This window comes from Cyclopterus lumpus, chromosome 4, assembly GCF_009769545.1.
Source record: "Cyclopterus lumpus isolate fCycLum1 chromosome 4, fCycLum1.pri, whole genome shotgun sequence".
NCBI classification, from domain to species: Eukaryota; Metazoa; Chordata; class Actinopteri; order Perciformes; family Cyclopteridae; genus Cyclopterus; species Cyclopterus lumpus.
The window spans coordinates 25,907,109-25,923,871 of record NC_046969.1 but is presented as its reverse complement, the minus strand read 5'-3'; the positions used below and the strand labels follow the sequence as shown (position 1 = coordinate 25,923,871).

General features: G+C 47.2%; 2 protein-coding genes across 3 annotated transcripts in view; one reads left to right on the top strand and one right to left on the bottom strand.

The window, feature by feature from the left end:
• Positions 1 to 2,092, top strand: part of si:dkey-183n20.15 (RING-HC_RNF170 domain-containing protein) — a 4,849-nt gene extending 2,757 nt beyond the window's left edge. The window contains 4 exon segments of the mRNA XM_034531355.1: positions 1 to 26; positions 1,810 to 1,879; positions 1,882 to 1,962; positions 1,965 to 2,092. The exon segment at positions 1 to 26 is cut by the window's left edge and continues 11 nt beyond it. Coding sequence (XP_034387246.1) covers positions 1 to 26; positions 1,810 to 1,879; positions 1,882 to 1,962; positions 1,965 to 2,092 — 305 coding nt within the window.
• Positions 2,093 to 2,671: 579 nt separating this feature from the next.
• On the bottom strand, positions 2,672 to 15,991 carry pfas (phosphoribosylformylglycinamidine synthase). Of its 2 annotated transcripts, none has more exons than XM_034531477.1 (28): positions 15,829 to 15,991; positions 13,293 to 13,436; positions 12,493 to 12,628; positions 11,940 to 12,045; positions 11,641 to 11,833; positions 10,675 to 10,780; positions 10,425 to 10,565; positions 10,212 to 10,336; positions 9,552 to 9,680; positions 9,330 to 9,467; positions 8,698 to 8,826; positions 8,478 to 8,551; positions 8,244 to 8,400; positions 8,095 to 8,156; positions 7,797 to 7,958; positions 7,482 to 7,703; positions 7,157 to 7,387; positions 6,467 to 6,647; positions 6,299 to 6,382; positions 5,336 to 5,491; positions 4,819 to 4,938; positions 4,579 to 4,724; positions 4,278 to 4,485; positions 3,975 to 4,057; positions 3,767 to 3,881; positions 3,498 to 3,647; positions 3,247 to 3,387; positions 2,672 to 3,099 (listed from the first exon to the last, which is right to left on the bottom strand). In XM_034531477.1, exons 2-28 carry the CDS (start codon positions 13,411 to 13,413, stop codon positions 2,786 to 2,788), a joined length of 3,930 nt encoding a protein of 1,309 aa, XP_034387368.1. In that variant the 5' UTR covers positions 13,414 to 13,436; positions 15,829 to 15,991; the 3' UTR covers positions 2,672 to 2,785. The 2 variants fall into 2 exon arrangements, with proteins under 2 accessions (XP_034387368.1, XP_034387369.1); XM_034531478.1 differs by having other exon boundaries at positions 13,293 to 13,415.
• Positions 15,992 to 16,763: the final 772 nt, after the last annotated feature.

Sequence of the window (16,763 nt, the reverse complement as noted above, 5' to 3'; positions counted from 1 at the left end):
ACCGTTATTCTGGAGCCCCGCGAAGGGTCAGTAACACTTCATCTGAACCTCCTCATAGAAACTATTCTCACAGTCCTTCCAGGGTAGTTTCCCCCTATTCTACACCCACTTTACCTGTGTGGGTATCAGGTGACGCAACTCTCTCCTCCACTAATGGGTTTGGTAACAGGAATACCGCTTAAAGCGACCTCAAGGACTTATGGCTCGATACAGCCAGTAGATTCAGACAATGGAGGTGTCTGGAGTTACTGGTTGCACACCTGTGACACACCCAGCTGCCCTACTTGGGATGAGTGTTACCTTTCCTTTGGAATACGTACACAACCGATTCCCCACACGGACCTCCTTCACATGGACCTCCTTCACATGGACCTCCTTCACACGGACCTCCTTCACATGGACCTCCTTCACATGGACCTCCTTCACATGGACCTCCTTCACACGGACCTCCTTCACATGGACCCTCCTTCACACGGACCTCCTTCACACGGACCTCCTTCACATGGACCTCCTTCACATGGACCTCCTTCACACGGACCTCCTTCACACGGACCTCCTTCACACGGACCTCCTTCACACGGACCCTCCTTCACACGGACCTCCTTCACATGGACCTCCTTCACATGGACCTCCTTCACACGGACCTCCTTCACATGGACCTGCTTCACATGGACCCTCCTTCACACGGACCTCCTTCACACGGACCCTCCTTCACATGGACCTCCTTCACATGGACCTCCTTCACACGGACCCTCCTTCACATGGACCTCCTTCACATGGACCTCCTTCACACGGACCCTCCTTCACACGGACCTCCTTCACACGGACCTCCTTCACACGGACCCTCCTTCACACGGACCTCCTTCACACGGACCTCCTTCACACGGACCTGCTTCACACGGACCCTCCTTCACACGGACCTCCTTCACACGGACCTGCTTCACACGGACCTCCTTCACACGGACCTCCATGGACCTCCTTCACACGGACCTGCTTCACACGGACCTCCTTCACACGGACCTCCTTCACATGGACCTCCATGGACCTCCTTCACATGGACCTCCTTCCCATGGACCTCCATGGACCTCCTTCACATGGACCTCCTTCACATGGACCTCCATGGACCTCCTTCACATGGACCTCCATGGACCTCCTTCACATGGACCTCCATGGACCTCCTTCACATGGACCTCCTTCACATGGACCTCCATGGACCTCCTTCACATGGACCTCCATGGACCTCCTTCACATGGACCTCCATGGACCTCCTTCACATGGACCTCCTTCACATGCTCTTATGATGAAATCAAAAGGCAGATAGTGAATTTTGAGTTTAAACAGAAATATTTTCCACGCTGTTGTTTATATATATTTTTTTTTAAATATATATATATATATATATATATAAATAGATTTGTTTTATTATATGCAATCCATTAAAAAAAATGTATTATTATTATTATTATTACCATACCATATTAGATCATAAGGAATGTCCTCTGGCAGAAAATCTGTATCTTTATTCACTAATAAAAAATACTCTCAGGTAATTATTATAGTATAAACATTATTGACAGCTGACATCAATGCCAGGTCCATTTAGCAAAATCCATAATAAAATGCAAGTCTTCTTTTCTAAAAACATTAAATGTTAACTGTATTTGTTGTCTTATATTGTTCAGTACAATTCTTACTTTAAAGGGAAACACACAATATAAAAGTACAAACCATCTATCACGTTTGAATGCTTTTGGAACCCTTTGAACCATCTGACCCCCCCCGCCACGCCCCGCCCCCTCCTCCCTCCAGGTGACCGACTACCTGTGCGACGCTCCCCTCCTGCTCCAGTTGCTGCCCCGAAGCCTGGGCACCATCGGAGGATGGCCCTGTGCTGCGTGGGCACCGTGGTGTCCCTCTCCCCCCCTCCCCCGGACCCCGTCTCCCCGTCGGCGAACCCCCTGGAGACGGCCTGCTGGGGGTCCTGGACGACCCGGTGGCGGACATCCTGCTCCTCATCTGCGTTATCAACATCAACCAGCAGATGGCGCCAGAGAGCGCAGGACGCCATCCTGCGATGGGGAGCTCTCTGTAGACGAGATGTGCGACTATTATTGGATGTCTTACTTCTGGCTGCAGCTCGTTGGACTAGTGGATTTAAAGACAGTCAGCTGTGGTTACAATTTTTTATTCCGTATATTTCAGTTGCTGGAGGGTTTAGTTGGGAGTATAATCCTCAATTTAAATTGCATTTTCATAAATTAATTTTTATATATATATATATATATATATATATATATATATATATGATAGAAATATGACTGAAAAATCCAAAATATATATATATATATATATATTTAAAAAAAAAAAAATTATATATATATATATATATATATATATATACACATGTATATATATATTCTTTTTTTATTTCAATCCATAATTTGTACCTCCCTCCCAAAAAACTGTCTGGTGTCATTTGTACTACAAGCTTCTCATGTCAGTAATAGTACTTTGTAAATACTTATAGGAATGTATGTTTGTGTAAAATAAAGGATATTTATAAAAATTACCAAAAAAATGACACACTACACATGCTTCTGTGGTTTTTATGGTGTATTTATTTGCTAATTTCTTTCAGCAGAGCAACACCGATAACGTCAGCGGACCCGATTGTATTCTTTCTTTACAAAGATTTGTACCAAAGTCAAGAACCGCCTCCGAGTCATAAAGTATGAGAGCGTTGACCCCAAAGAGGGGACAAACTACGACTTTGGTAAACAGAGTATTAACCCTCCGCGCTGATGCACCAGGCAGCTGCGTTCTCGAACATGCGTAACCACGGCGACGGCGTGAGAGACTGCCTGAAGTCCCTCGGGGCCCAGGGCCACTGCCACCCCAGGGTGCAGCGCTCCGGGTGGGGCATCATGGCCAGGTGCCTCCCGTCCCCGGAGCAGAGCCCCGCGACGCCCCGCGGGGAGCCGTTGGGGTTCAGAGGGTACTCCTCGGTGGGGCGACCCTGGTCGTCAAGGTAACGGAGGGGGGCGAGCCCACCAGAAATGATCCGGTCCTCGGCCAGCGAGCTACGGAATTGCATCAGACCTGTGAAAGAAGGAAGGAGGTCGATCAATATCCAACACAGCTGTTTGATTACAGCCTGTGACGTGATGAGTCAGCAGAATTAAACCAATGAAAGGCCCCCCACCCCCCACCCCCCCCCACAAGTGGGGGACTTTACAGGTCCCGTACCTTCTCCGTGTGCAACCCAGACTCCCAGAGCCGAGCCCTGCATGCCCCGGAGCCAGACGGAGGGGGACTCCTGGATCCCAACGCTGACGAACCGAGACTCGAACCGGCCGGACTTATTGTGGGTCAGCACCACTTCGGTCTCTGGGAGGAGGGGAGGGGGGGGGGGAGAGGGAGGGGAGGGGGATTGCAAAGCGTCAGTCTCGTCACCGTACAGCTTGATGCACCGTCTCAGCATCAGTTCTCCTTCTTACCGGCTGCGCCCTCGTCCGCTCCCACCCAGCCCAGCAGCGCCATCAGCTGGCAGCCGTTGCAGACGCCCAGACTCAGCGTGTCGGCCCGGCGCCGGAAGCGATCGAACTCGGCCTTGGCTTTGGGGTTGTATGCGACAGTGGCCGCCCAGCCTGTCACGGAGGATGAACGGAGTTAAACAGAGTGTGTGTGTGTGTGTGTGTGTGTGTGTGTGTGTGTGTGTGTGTGTGTGTGTGTGTGTGTGTGAGAGATCGTGTGGTCGTTTATTTGCCTTTAGCCGATCCGAGGACGTCCGCGTAGCTGAATCCACCGACAAACACGACCGCTTTGAAGGACTCCAGAGTCACGGATCCGGAGCACAGGTCCTGCATGTTGACGTCCCACACCTGCACAAACATAAGCAAACAACAAGCGTCACACACACACACACACACACACACACACACACACACACACGTTAATGAAGCTCGATAAGTCACCTGGAAGCCGGCCATGTGCAGCGACACGGACATCTCCCGGTCCCCGTTGCTGCCCTCCTCCCGGACCACGGCCACGCGAGGCCCTGAAAGAACAATAATTACATCTATAAAACTACCCAAAGAGTTTAAAATCACTGCACTGGATCTTTATCTGGAATGGATTTTGAAGGCCGTGTATCATTATTTTTGCACATATTATAGAGAAAAGTATTAATGTAGTAATTAAATGATTGAAGGATTACTTGCAACGTGTTTGAATACACTAGATGGTTGTAAATAGGTGCCGCTGCTCTTTGGTCTTACTGAGCTGGCTGATGCTGGGCGCGTCGGAGGGGTCAAAGGTCAGCTTGAAGTAGGGCTGCGTCCTCTCGGCTAGCCCTTCCTCTTCCTGCTTGACACAGATCTCATTGGCCTGGAGGCGCTCCAGCTGGAAACTGGTGTCCTCCCACAATGCTCGGAGGCGAGGCAGCGGCTCTCTCAGCACCTCCTGTCCGTCCACGCAGACGCTGACCTGAAAGACGAGAGCGAGGGGGAAAAGGAGAACGCGTCGGTCACCACGGACGAGACGAAAACCCCGCTGACACCCGCGTTACCCGAGCCTCACCTCGGCCTCCGGTCCGAAGCCGCGGGTTCTCCCGACGCGGTGACAGCGCACGCCGGCGTCGCCGTACCTCTGGCACACGGCGTCCGCGTCGAGCTGCGAAGCCTCCAGAACCAAACCCAGCTCCTCGCTGAACAGCAGCTCCAGGACTGCGTGGGAGCAAATACAAACATCTGCATGAGTTCCCCCCCCCCACCGATTGCACAACGGACACAGTGTTGTTCCCCCCATCGGCTCGCTGACCTCCGGCTCCTTGCGACGGCAACTCGACGTCGATCCCGCGGTTTCCGGCAAACGCCATCTCCAGCAGGCAGGAGATGAGGCCTCCGTCGCTGACGTCGTGCCCCGCGGTCAGCAGACGGTCTGGAGGAACAGACATAGAAACAATTTAAAGCTATTTCAAATTTAATTTATAGTTGGTTTTGTCTGCTTTATATTACCCAATACTTCAAACTAGATTATTCTAAAAGCATGCAGGATAATAAAACGGGATTAAGGATTATTTGTGCACTAAATGTATTTGCCCTATCCTTTATTTTATTTTATCAATGTTTTTTTAACCGTTTGCTGTTTTGTTATCTTTGTGTGAAACATTTAGGCTGCCGGGACTTCTCTGTAAATGATATCAAATCTACAAAAATACAGAATTAAAAAACAAAACAAAAAGATCCACCAGGTGGCACAAAGCGGTGGCCTTAAAATGAGAGCAAGCTAAAGAACAATTAGCACCGTAAATCACAGAGTAGGTGGGCGAGCTCACCGCGGAGGAGTCCCTGCGTGGCGTTGAAGCAGGCGGCAAACAGCTGCGGCTGCTCCAGGTCCGGAGAGCAGTCCCCCAGCTGGCTGTAGCACTGAGCCAGGGCCGAGCCGCCCAGGCGATGGCGGCCCGGACTGAGAGGAACCCACAAGAGGACGCCTGCAGACAGAGGACGACGTGTGAGATGAGGACGCATCTCAATTCTGATTAAGAGCAATCTGATTTCATGCAAACATTTTATAAATATATATATATATATATATATTTATTTTAATATATATATATTTTTTAGAGATATATATATTTTTTATATTTAAAAAAATTAAATAAAATAAATATATATATATATATATCTTTAAAAAATATATATATAATGTTATATATATATTTATTTTAATATATATTTTTTAGAGATATATATATATTTTTTATATTTAAAAAAAAATTAATTAATTAAATATATATATATATAAAAATAAAAAGCCTGTGGTCGAATTGCCAATAACACATTTGAAAAACAGCCACGTCTCTTCCCAGAAAGCATGACCCTGTTATCCCGTTGGATGTAATGAAACTGCTCACAACAAGGTTTGTGTATTATCTTCGGTGTTTAAAATTTAAATACGTGTTCATCTTATTTTGCCACGTATGTTTCTGCTGGCTCCAACAAGGCAGCAGGAGGCTCAGAGGTAAACATGATGCATCTTATTGACACGTTAGAGCGGTTGCCGGGGCGATATCTGTGAGTTCTGTTAACATCGCCGTTGCCTCTCGCATGCAGACAGACCATAAGTGTGTCCTGCAAAAAGGAGCTCAAAAAGCTATTTTAAAATAATAAATTCTAACCCGGTTCTGAACCACAGGAAACGTAAAAGCTAAAATGCACAAAATATTGTGTTTATTCGTTGCGGGTCTTTATCGTCATCACATTATGGGGGAGGTGGAGGGGGGGGGAGAGAAGAATACCTTTGCCGTCTGGATCCTCCAGGTCGGGGGTCACGGTGGCCGTGATGTCGGGACAAACGGCGTACGCCGAAATAACCAGAGCGCCTGAGACGGGAAAGACAAAGTTAAAACTCAGTATTACGTTCACACGCGGCCGTGCACGCTGATGCTCTCTTCAGGGTCGGGTACCCGGAGCCTTGACCGTCTCTTTGCCCACTCTGGCGGCCATGCTCAGGGAGTCCTTGCCCCCGTCGACGGCCACGCCCAGCTGACCCATGACCTCGCACATGGCCTGGCAGGCGTCCCACAGACGGGCGCCCTCGCCAGGCAGCTTGGCGGCCCACATCCAGTTACCGCTGCACTTCACGTCCTGAAACAAGAGAGAGAGAGGGAGAGAGGGAGGGAGAGAGAGATCTATTTCAAGGCAAAAACATTCTATTTTTGGATATTATATCTAGTGAAGAGAAATACACATGAAGGTGTTTATTTTACTTCTTTGTCTATTAGCGTCCAGTTTCATTCCTCCGTATATTCAGAGGTTTTTTTTCATATATCATCCACAGCCTGATTAATACAACATTTAATCAATTATTTATTGCCAGTCTTTATCTATGGAGTGATACAAAGAGTTATATAAAATTCCCTTTTTAAAAAACCTTTGACTGATGATATAATCTGTTCAAACAAAACGTTTTATGAAAACTTACGACACAAAATGTGTTTATCTTACAGTAAGTTATCAACTGGGGAGGTTTTCATGCTGATATCTATTATTTATATTCTTTATATATATTCCCTATTCACAAGTAGCCACTTAGTGTTAACCTGAATATCATATTTAAGACAAAAGCAGGCTCCCTTCTGATTGGCTGCGCTCACCTTCAGAGCCGTGACTCTGGCGAACGCCAGGTTGGTCAGCGCCTCTCCGACCGCCATGCGAGCCCCGGCCGCGGGACACACCAGGCCTTTGATTGGCTGCTCGCCGATGGCGGTGGCCGCTCCCTCTAGGCCGAACGGCGACAGAGCGACGACGGCCGCGTCGGCCAACGGGGTGTGGAGGGGGCCGACGCACTGTTGCTGGGCAACCAGCCCCGTCACGGACCGGTCCACCTGAAAAGGGGGGGGGGGGGAAAGACACGGAGAGTCACTACGTGTCCACACGGATGTACTTCTAAGAGCAAGGTGAGAGGGGGAGGGGCAACACCTTGTTGGTCAGATAGCGTTTGGACGCCACGGCCGGCAAACGCAGAACTCGCTCCAGGGCGTCTTTGACCTTCAGCCCGGCGGGGAGAGCCAGAGGCTGCAGCGTCTGGGCCAGGCGCTCCATCTTGAACTCCTTCTGCGGCATCTTGCCCAGGACCCACTCCAGCTGCAGGTCGACGGGACGGCGGCCCCCGGCGGCCCCCTCGTCGTCCACCAGCACGATCTGCGGGGGTCAGAAATCAGGTTGAAAACATTTGTATTTTTATCGGTCGTTTTAGCAGCAACATGGGAAACGTGCGTCCCGGCTGAAACGTGCCTTGCCGTCTCCGGTGATGTTCCCCACGAAGTCCACGGGACACTTCTCCCTGCGGCACACCCTCTCCAGGAAGTCCCTGTCGGCCGGGCGGAGCAGCAGGGCGTTGCTCTCCTGGTACTCCGCCCCCCACAGCTCCAGCACACTCAGCGTGGGGTCACCTTTCTATTAAGGCAAAGACCAACGGGGAAAAAAGAAATGGAGGAAAGGATTCACGGAAATATCCTTCGACTGTTCTATTTTTAGTTTGAGCTTTTTTAAAAAACAATAGAGGGCCGCCCTGCTTCATGTGCCCGATTACCTTGAATCTGCTGCAGTAGATGACGGCTCCCGCTGGCTCGCTGAGCTCCTTAAGCACATTACCTGATGATGATGATGATGATGATGAGAACGTGATTTTAAGTTTTTTTTAAATACATAAATCGTGAAAACCAAGAAGCCGGTTCCCACCGTTTCCTCCCGCTCCCTGGTCGTGGATGCTGCAGATGGGGTTCCCGTCGCTTCTCTCCAGACACGCCCTGAGAGCTCGGTTCATCTTCTGCTCCATCTCGGCGTCGCCCCGCTGCACCGCGCCCAGGTCCCGGGCGCTGGCGTTGTCCCCCTGAACCTGAGAGCCACAAAACAACGCTTGTAAAAGGTCGTCGCGCTGCCTGTGCGACAGTCACCGGCGGACGGAGAGCGTACTTGCACGGAGGAGGCGGCGCCGCCTCCCACGCCGATTCTGTACACGGGCCCTCCGATCTTCACCACCTCCATCCCTGATGGACGACGCGGTGGGGGGGAGGAGGACGGATGGGGGGGAGGAGGACGGATGGGGGGGAGGAGGACGGATGGGGGGAGAGACACACGTTAAAAAATGTGTAAATCTAGCCGTCGGGTTAAAACGCGTTGGCGCGTGCATTACCGGTCTCCGCCGCCTCCTTCTTCACGTGTGCGTCCTCGATGGCTCCGAGGCCGCCGCTGAACATGATCGGCTTGATCCACTCGCGGCGCTCTCCGCCCGCCAGCCGCATGCCGAAGGATCGAGCGAAGCCTGGGGAGGGAGGGAGGGAATCGGGAGAAATCAATGACGACAAATGAAAAAACAGTTGTTTGAGTTATTTATCCGGTTGAAACGACACTGAAAAATTATTTACATTCTAGAAATATTCTTTTAGTTTTTTTTATGTGGAACTAATCAGATAAAAGAACAGACTTTGACACGAGACACATGTTCTGGTTTTATCCAAAAAACATCTCCTCTTCTCTAAGGCTTTTACACAAGATTGATGTATAATTAAAAAGAAACAACCACAGAGTAATCAATAATGATTAGCTGTAAAGATTAGTAATATATTAGATCTACCACTCCATCAGCAGCTCCTCTGATACTCGAGTTCAGCTCCTCGACTGCGAGGATTTGCCGTCAGTAAGTTATTGAATATCTTCAGGATTTGGACAAAACTAATTAAAGACAATTGTACATTTTTTTTTACAGTTTAAAGACTAAACAATTAACGGAGAAAACAGAAAACCCCTTCGGTGGGTTTCTCTAACCCGCCAGGACCGGTTCTCCGAACTTGTTGCCGTAGTCCGAGGCTCCGTCGCTGGCCTCGACGGCCACCTGCAGCGGAGAGGCGAAGCTGGACGGGTACTCCCAGCCCTCCCCCTCGGACTCCCAGGGCAGATCGTAACCTACGGCGACAAGAGCATCGTTAATTATCAAACCGCCGAGCGCTTCGAGAGCGAAGAACGTCGACGCCTCGCCGTGTAGCGGACCTGGGACGTGCAGGTTGCCGAAGCAGTACCCCGCGGTGCCGGCGATGACGTGGCCTCCGCGTCCCGCGCTCTGGACGTCTCGGATACGACCTCCGGCGCCGGTGGTCGCGCCGCTGAACGGGGCCACGCCTACGGTGTCAGACGGGGGTCGAGTATGAAAACAGAAGAAACAAACAAACAAACAAAAGGACACTTTAAAAAGAACACTTCACCGGGAAATTGCCCGAAATGAGAACAAATTGCCTCACACAACAATGTTTGGTGACTGTTCCTTTAAAAGTCAAACACAATGTTTGGTGACTGTTCCTTTAAGAGTCAAACACAATGTTTGGTGACTGTTTCTTTAAGAGTCAAACACAATGTTTGGTGACTGTTCCTTTATGTTTGGTGACTGTTCCTTTAAGAGTCAAACACAATGTTTGGTGACTGTTCCTTTATGTTTAGTGACTGTTCCTTTAAGAGTCAAACACAATGTTTGGTGACTGTTCCTTTAAGAGTCAAACACAATGTTTGGTGACTGTTCCTTTAAGAGTCAAACACAATGTTTGGTGACTGTTCCTGTAAGAGTCAAACACAATGTTTGGTCACTGTTCCTTTAAGAGTCAAACACACTGTTTGGTGACTGTTCCTTTAAGAGTCAAACACAAGGTTTTGTGCGACCTGTCGGGAAGTTGTGCGTCTCGGCCGTGAAGATGACGTGTCTCAGCGAGCGCCGCGTCTCGTAGGGGCTCGCTGTGGAGGGGTCTTCTGGGTAAATGCACTCCAGCTGCATCCCTCTGATACCACTGGACACACACACACACACACAGTCAGTGTGAACAGACACACACGGTGAGTCAGTGTGAACAGAAACACACACACACACACACACACCTGCTGTTGTCACAGAACTGGATGACGTTGTTGTGGTTGCTGTTCCTCTGGGTGTCCATGATGAGGCTGAAGAGCGTCTCCTTCTGCTGCTGCCCATCGATCTCCATGCGGCCTCTGAAGAACCAGTGGCGGCTGTGCTCGCTGGGGACCAGAGGAAAGAGTAAACAACAACAACCAGCGTAACATTTAAAATAACCTTGATGGACGAGAGAGTAAACAACAACAACCAGCGTAACATATGTAAAATGACCTGTTGGACTGGGCCAGGTCGAAACACTCCACGCTGGTGGGGTTCCTTTTAATCCTCTGGAACATCGACGTGTAGAAGTCCAGATCCCAGGAGTCAAAGGCCAGCCCTGGAACAACAACAACAACAACAACAACAACAACAACACACCCACATGATGAGATTCTGCTACTAAAAAGCAAACATTTCATGTTTTTCTTCGTCTTTTTCCACTAAAACACAAACCTACAAAAGAAGTTTGTGTTCATTTAACGCAATTCATCAAACCACATGCACGTGCACGTGCACATGCACGTCTATAAGCACCATTCAGTATCCTCTGCATTTTTTCAACTTTACAATTACTATTAATACAGCTTTCAGATGATGCAATGTCATTTAATTAGAGTTCCTTATATTAAACTCTGTGAGTCTAAATGAAAGATTTCCAACGCAATGGATGAATATTTAGATGATTTCAGAGAGAGAGAAATAGAAATAGAGAGAAATAGAGAGAGAGAAATAGAGAGAAAGAGAAAGAGAGAGAGAGAGAAATAGAGAGAGACTCAAGTTTTGCATCAAAATCTACTTTTCAGTACATTGTGCAGAAAGGCATTTAATATGTATTACAGAATATTATTTGATTATAATTATTGATGCATTAAAGAGTACACCACTGTGTACTCTTTAATGCATCAATAATTAACTAAAGATGTATTCAATCATAATTAAAATACTCAACATTATCATCAGCTAATTCAGCCGTTATTCTTTCACTAAATATATAATAATATCACCTTCTTCAGCGTCTCACTGTCCACTAAATCAAAATGCTTCAATGGGTGCACGATAACCAGCGCCGGCGTCCCGTGACTTCGAACCGGCTGAGTAACGACGTTGTGCGTCATGTGACCCGAGAGGAAGGGTCAGTGAATCAATTAAGAGGCTCTGAGCTAACGAGAGATGGGGAAAAAGGGGGCGGAGTCTCACCCAGGTCGTCGTTCGCCACCTGCAGAGCCGCGCGGCCCTCCCCCAGGACGTCCACCTCGAACACCGGCTGCGGCTCGGTTGCCACGGCGAAGGAGGTGACGGGACGCCGGTAGATGCATTCGGTCATGCCGTCGTACAGGCTGTCGATCAGCCGGCTCAGGTCCCCGTCGGGCTCCGTCACGCCGGCGCCACCCTGAGGCCGGAAGAGAGCCACAGATCTCCTCAGGCTGATCCCCCAATCGGTGCTCTGGAAACACGATATTGTGTGTGTGTGTGTGTGTGTGTGTGTGTCTGCAAACCTTGATTAGAAACCTGCGAGACAGCTCGACCCGCGTGACGTTGGTGAGGCCGGCGCTCTGGCAGATGGACACGGTGTTTGTGGACCAGGCGGTGGAGAAGTTCAGCCTGAAGAGCAGGACGACGACAACAACAACAACGACAACAACAAACATGAAAAGGAGTTTAAAGATGTTGAATTTTAGTCGATGAGTAACCGTGTTAAATATTCGCGATTATGACTTTTGCGGCGAGGAAGAACTGCTAGTGTAAAGTCTCATATCCATGAACCGCTTTATTGCCTTTAGTACAAGCCCCGTTGAGAAAGAAGTGTTAAATGCATGAGAGAAAAGAAAGCCTGGAAACAGTTTGATTTGGTTGAATGTAGATTTCTAAAGAGCTCCGGTTTCTAAAGCATTTATAAACTAAATCGGTAGTCTTTGTAAAAAAAAAAAAGACGTGTTCAAACTGCTTTTATCGAGTCGGTGATTTCATCTTCTGGCCCCGGCTTCACTCAGGCGACTATAAAAGGCGGATTCCCAGCATGCAACAGGGGTCACATCAGTGCAGCAGTACCTCGGCCCGATCTCCACCAGCGTGCCCCCGCCGCCCTCGGTGAGGTGCGGCTCGTCGGACGGCGGCTCGGCTTGCAGGGGAGGACGGAACAACCAGAGGAGGACCTCCTTCTGCTCGGCACTGAGACGCTCACAGCCTGCAGCGGAAAGCAGGAGGCAAACAATGACGACAACAACAACAACAACAACATGCATTCTCTCTCCTGACCACCAGGGGGCGACTCCTCTGGTTGTATAGAAGTCTAGGCTTCATGTGTTAAAGCTGCATTCTCTCTCCTGACCACCAGGGGGCGACTCCTCTGGTTGTATAGAAGTCTATGCTTCATGTGTTAAAGCTGCATTCTCTCTACTGACCACCAGGTGGCGACTCCTCTGGTTGTATAGAAGTCTATGCTTCATGTGTAAAAGCTGCATTCTCTCTACTGACCATCAGGGGGCGACTCCTCTGGTTGTATAGAAGTCTATGCTTCATGTGTTAAAGCTGCATTCTCTCTACTGACCACCAGGTGGCGACTCCTCTGGTTGTATAGAAGTCTATGCTTCATGTGTTAAAGCTGCATTCTCTCTCCTGACCACCAGGGGGCGACTCCTCTGGTTGTATAGAAGTCTATGCTTCATGTGTTAAAGCTGCATTCTCTCTCCTGACCACCAGGGGGCGACTCCTCTGGTTGTATAGGAGTCTATGCTTCAAAGTGGCGGCCCACAAACCAGTGGGCGAGGTCACCGTGACTACGTCGACTTCTCATATATTCGGTCTATGGTGGGGTCACCGGGATCGGACCGTAGCATCTTCACACTCACCCGTGAGCTCCACGTTGTAGCACAGCTCCGTGGCGATGGACAGCCGGGGGTGGAGCCTGGCGGCCCTCTGCACGGCGCGCCCGCTCACCGCCTCGTTACTGTAGAGCCTCACGACGGCCATGACTGACGGGTTCAAACGGAGACCTTTCATTAATAAAAAAATAAATAAGAAAAACATCACAGAATGTCAAAGATGACGTCGTCGAACCCCGTCTCAATATTCTGAGGTCAATGCCGGTGCTCATCGTCTTCCTATTGTCAGGAAGACAAACCAATAATCAGATATCGGGCGTCCAGAACCAAGAGGTGGGATCAGGCTTTAGCCTCTGCATTGAGTCTATTGATCTTATTGATTACCTCGAAGGCAGATGATATATTAGACCATTTGATCCTGTATGAACCTTTTCTTCCGTCTCTTCCAGAATTATAACTAAAAAAGAGCCCATAGGTTCTGGAACGACCCGCCCGAAGAAATAAGGCGTTGTCTTTGACAAACGTTCTTTTATCGTAAAAGCATATCCTAATTTTATCTGAGCTGTCCGCCTGATTTGTTAGTTTTTAATTTCTTGTTTACTTTTTTTTGTTACATGTATTTTATCATTCACTTTATAGATATTTTATTCCACTTTTTAAGTGCTCTATAAATAAATGTATTATTGCGATTACAAGTAGTATGATTATTCAGACCGAGGAAATGTGTGGAGGCAATTCTGCAGTCGTCTCATGGCAGAAGAGGAGAGGTGCTCAGTGTATCCTAAAACATCCATAAGTAGAGAGAGAAGAGGAGATAGGTGCTCAGTGTATCCTAAAACATCAATAAGTAGAGAGAAGAGGAGATAGGTGCTCAGTGTATCCTAAAACATCCATAATGAGAGAGAAGAGGAGATAGGTGCTCAGTGTATCCTAAAACATCCATAATGAGAGAGAAGAGGAGATAGGTGCTCAGTGTATCCTAAAACATCCATAAGGAGAGAGAAGAGGAGAGAGGTGCTCAGTGTATCCTAAAACATCCATAAGTAGAGAGAGAAGAGGAGATAGGTGCTCAGTGTATCCTAAAACATCCATAAGTAGAGAGAGAAGAGGAGATAGGTGCTCAGTGTATCCTAAAACATCCATAATGAGAGAGAAGAGGAGAGAGGTGCTCAGTGTATCCTAAAACATCCCCCAGCAGCCTATAAGCCTATAGCAGCATATCAAGGGGCTGGACCAGGACAAACCTGATTCAGCCCTAACTATAAGCACTATTAAACAGGAAAGTCTTAAGTCTATTCTTAAGTGAGGTGACTGTGTCTGCCTCCAGGACTGAAAGTGGAAGCTGGTTCCATAAAAGAGGAGCTTGATAACTGAAGGCTCTGGCTCCCATCCTACTTTTTAGGACTCTAGGAACCACAAGTTACACTTAAAGTATAATATTTTCTATAATATTATTTACCAGTTATAAACTGTATCCTTCAAAAAGTCTAAAAGGCAATAAAGTCTAAAGTGATCATTTTATAAACATGCCACATCTTTCATGACCAAGATGGAAGTAAACTGTAAACTCAATTAGCTCCTGGATTGTGTGCACGTGCACGTGGATTGTGTGCACGTGCACGTGGATTGTGTGCACGTGGATTGTGTGCACGTGCACGTGGATTGTGTGCACGTGGCCGGTCACACGCTGCTCAGTCAGGAGCTTCCCGTTAGTCCCAAACCACACGGAGAATAATTACTTTTATTAAAAGTAGTCTTCAAATCCTTCCAGATTTATCCAAAGAGAGACAGTATAACAACCAAAAATTGAATGAAATCCAGATATTAAATATTAAAGTACCGGCTAAATTAAACCAACAATGTCTAAAGTGTACTGGTGTATGTTTTGGAAGAAGTTTACTTTACTTTTACAGTGTGCAATGCTATATATAGAAAAAATAGTACCAAAAATAAAAAGTACAAATTGTGCAGAATGGCACATTTCAGAATAATATACATTAGTGTAATATAATTAAGGATGCAATTAGCGTGTTCATCACGTGGTAAATCATTAAAAGCTCAAATTAATTACTTTACATACAACTTTTTGTCCTAATCCGTAAATAAAGTAGATTTATGTTTGTGTCTTAAAAATCAAAACCTGCCAAGCTGTCAGATAAATGTAACTTAGTGTAGTAAAAAGTACAATATTGGCCTCTGTTGTGTAGTAAAAGTATAGCATGAAGTTAAGTACTTAATAACTGCTCTTAAGTCCAGTACTCGAGTACATGTACTTAGTGCAGTACACCACTGTGTATCGTGTTTTATTGTTTTTAAAGACACTAAAAGCTGCATATTAATTACACTGTGACATTACATGTAAAAGACACACACACACTTCACTCATGTGTGCAACACATCGGCTTTAAAGCCGGAATGTGTTAAAAATGCAGATAAAAAATGATGAAAGTTCACCGTAACAAGTAAAAAGTGAGTTTCCCTGGCTGAGTTTTGTAGTTTCTTGCAGCTAACGTTGCTAAGAGGCTACAGAGAGTTAGCCGAGGAGCGCGTGAGCTCGACTCACGTGCAGCCGCTTCCGGTGCTTGTTTTTCGGGATGAAGAACGGTTGAGACGCCTCGAGGAGTCCTGGAGAAACTTCTCCGGCGGTGCTTTTCGGCTGGAGAGGTCTGCAGACTGACAGGGCGGACCGCTCTCTGCACCCCACGTGGGGGAAAGAGACGCTTGACCGTGTTGCGCATGCGCAGCTGGGAAGACTTTCGAGCGAACGAGGTGGGAAGTGACAAAAAAAAAAAAAAATCACTCTTTGAAAGGATAAAGTAAATGTGTAAATCTGAGATCTGGACTGAGTTGTGAATTTAGCAAACAATCTAAATATTTAAAGCGAAAAATTAGGTTTTGTTTTTAGCTTTTTAAAGTCAGGAAACAGTATTTATTTATTTATTTATATCTGGCTTTCACGACAACTAAACAAAACAAAGGATCCGGCATTTGCAGTGCTGTAAAGTAACACATTTACTTGTTTTTTTAATTTATATTTCCATTTCATGGAACTTTATACATCCACTGATAATACTAACAATAAATGATAATAATAATAATAATAATAATAATAATAATGATGACTGACTCCAGATCTTCAAATGTTCCTAAACAATCTGTCAGGCTATAACTCCCAAAAAAAGGCAATCAAAGTGAATGAAGCCTGTTTCTACTGTGTGTGTGTCAGCGATGATGAAAAAAAGTGTTTTCCAGAACACACACACAACGAAGACTCAGGCGCTGCAGTCTTAGATATATTTAATAAATTAAAGCCAAGGTACAAAAAAAAAAATTAAAAATACAATGTACATTTCACACACCCTTCCTCCTCCTCCTCCTCTTCTTCTTTAAACCGTGACGACCCGGTTGTTTTATTTCCTCAGAGCACAGGCCGAGGGACGTCCAATCAGGTCCTTTCTGCAGTGTCTCACACACTGAATACGTTTGTACCCCCCCTCC

Excerpts from the sequence above, each read along its gene's own strand:
- pfas (XM_034531477.1), bottom strand. The coding sequence starts at position 13,413 with ATGGCCGTCGTGAGGCTCTACAGTAACGAGGCGGTGAGCGGGCGCGCC. Across the intron at positions 12,046-12,492 it reads CTGGTGGAGATCGGGCCGAG|GCTGAACTTCTCCACCGCCT; the intron begins GTACTGCTGCAC and ends CCTGCTCTTCAG. Across the intron at positions 9,681-10,211 it reads GACGCACAACTTCCCGACAG|GCGTGGCCCCGTTCAGCGGC; the intron begins GTCGCACAAAAC and ends CTGACACCGTAG.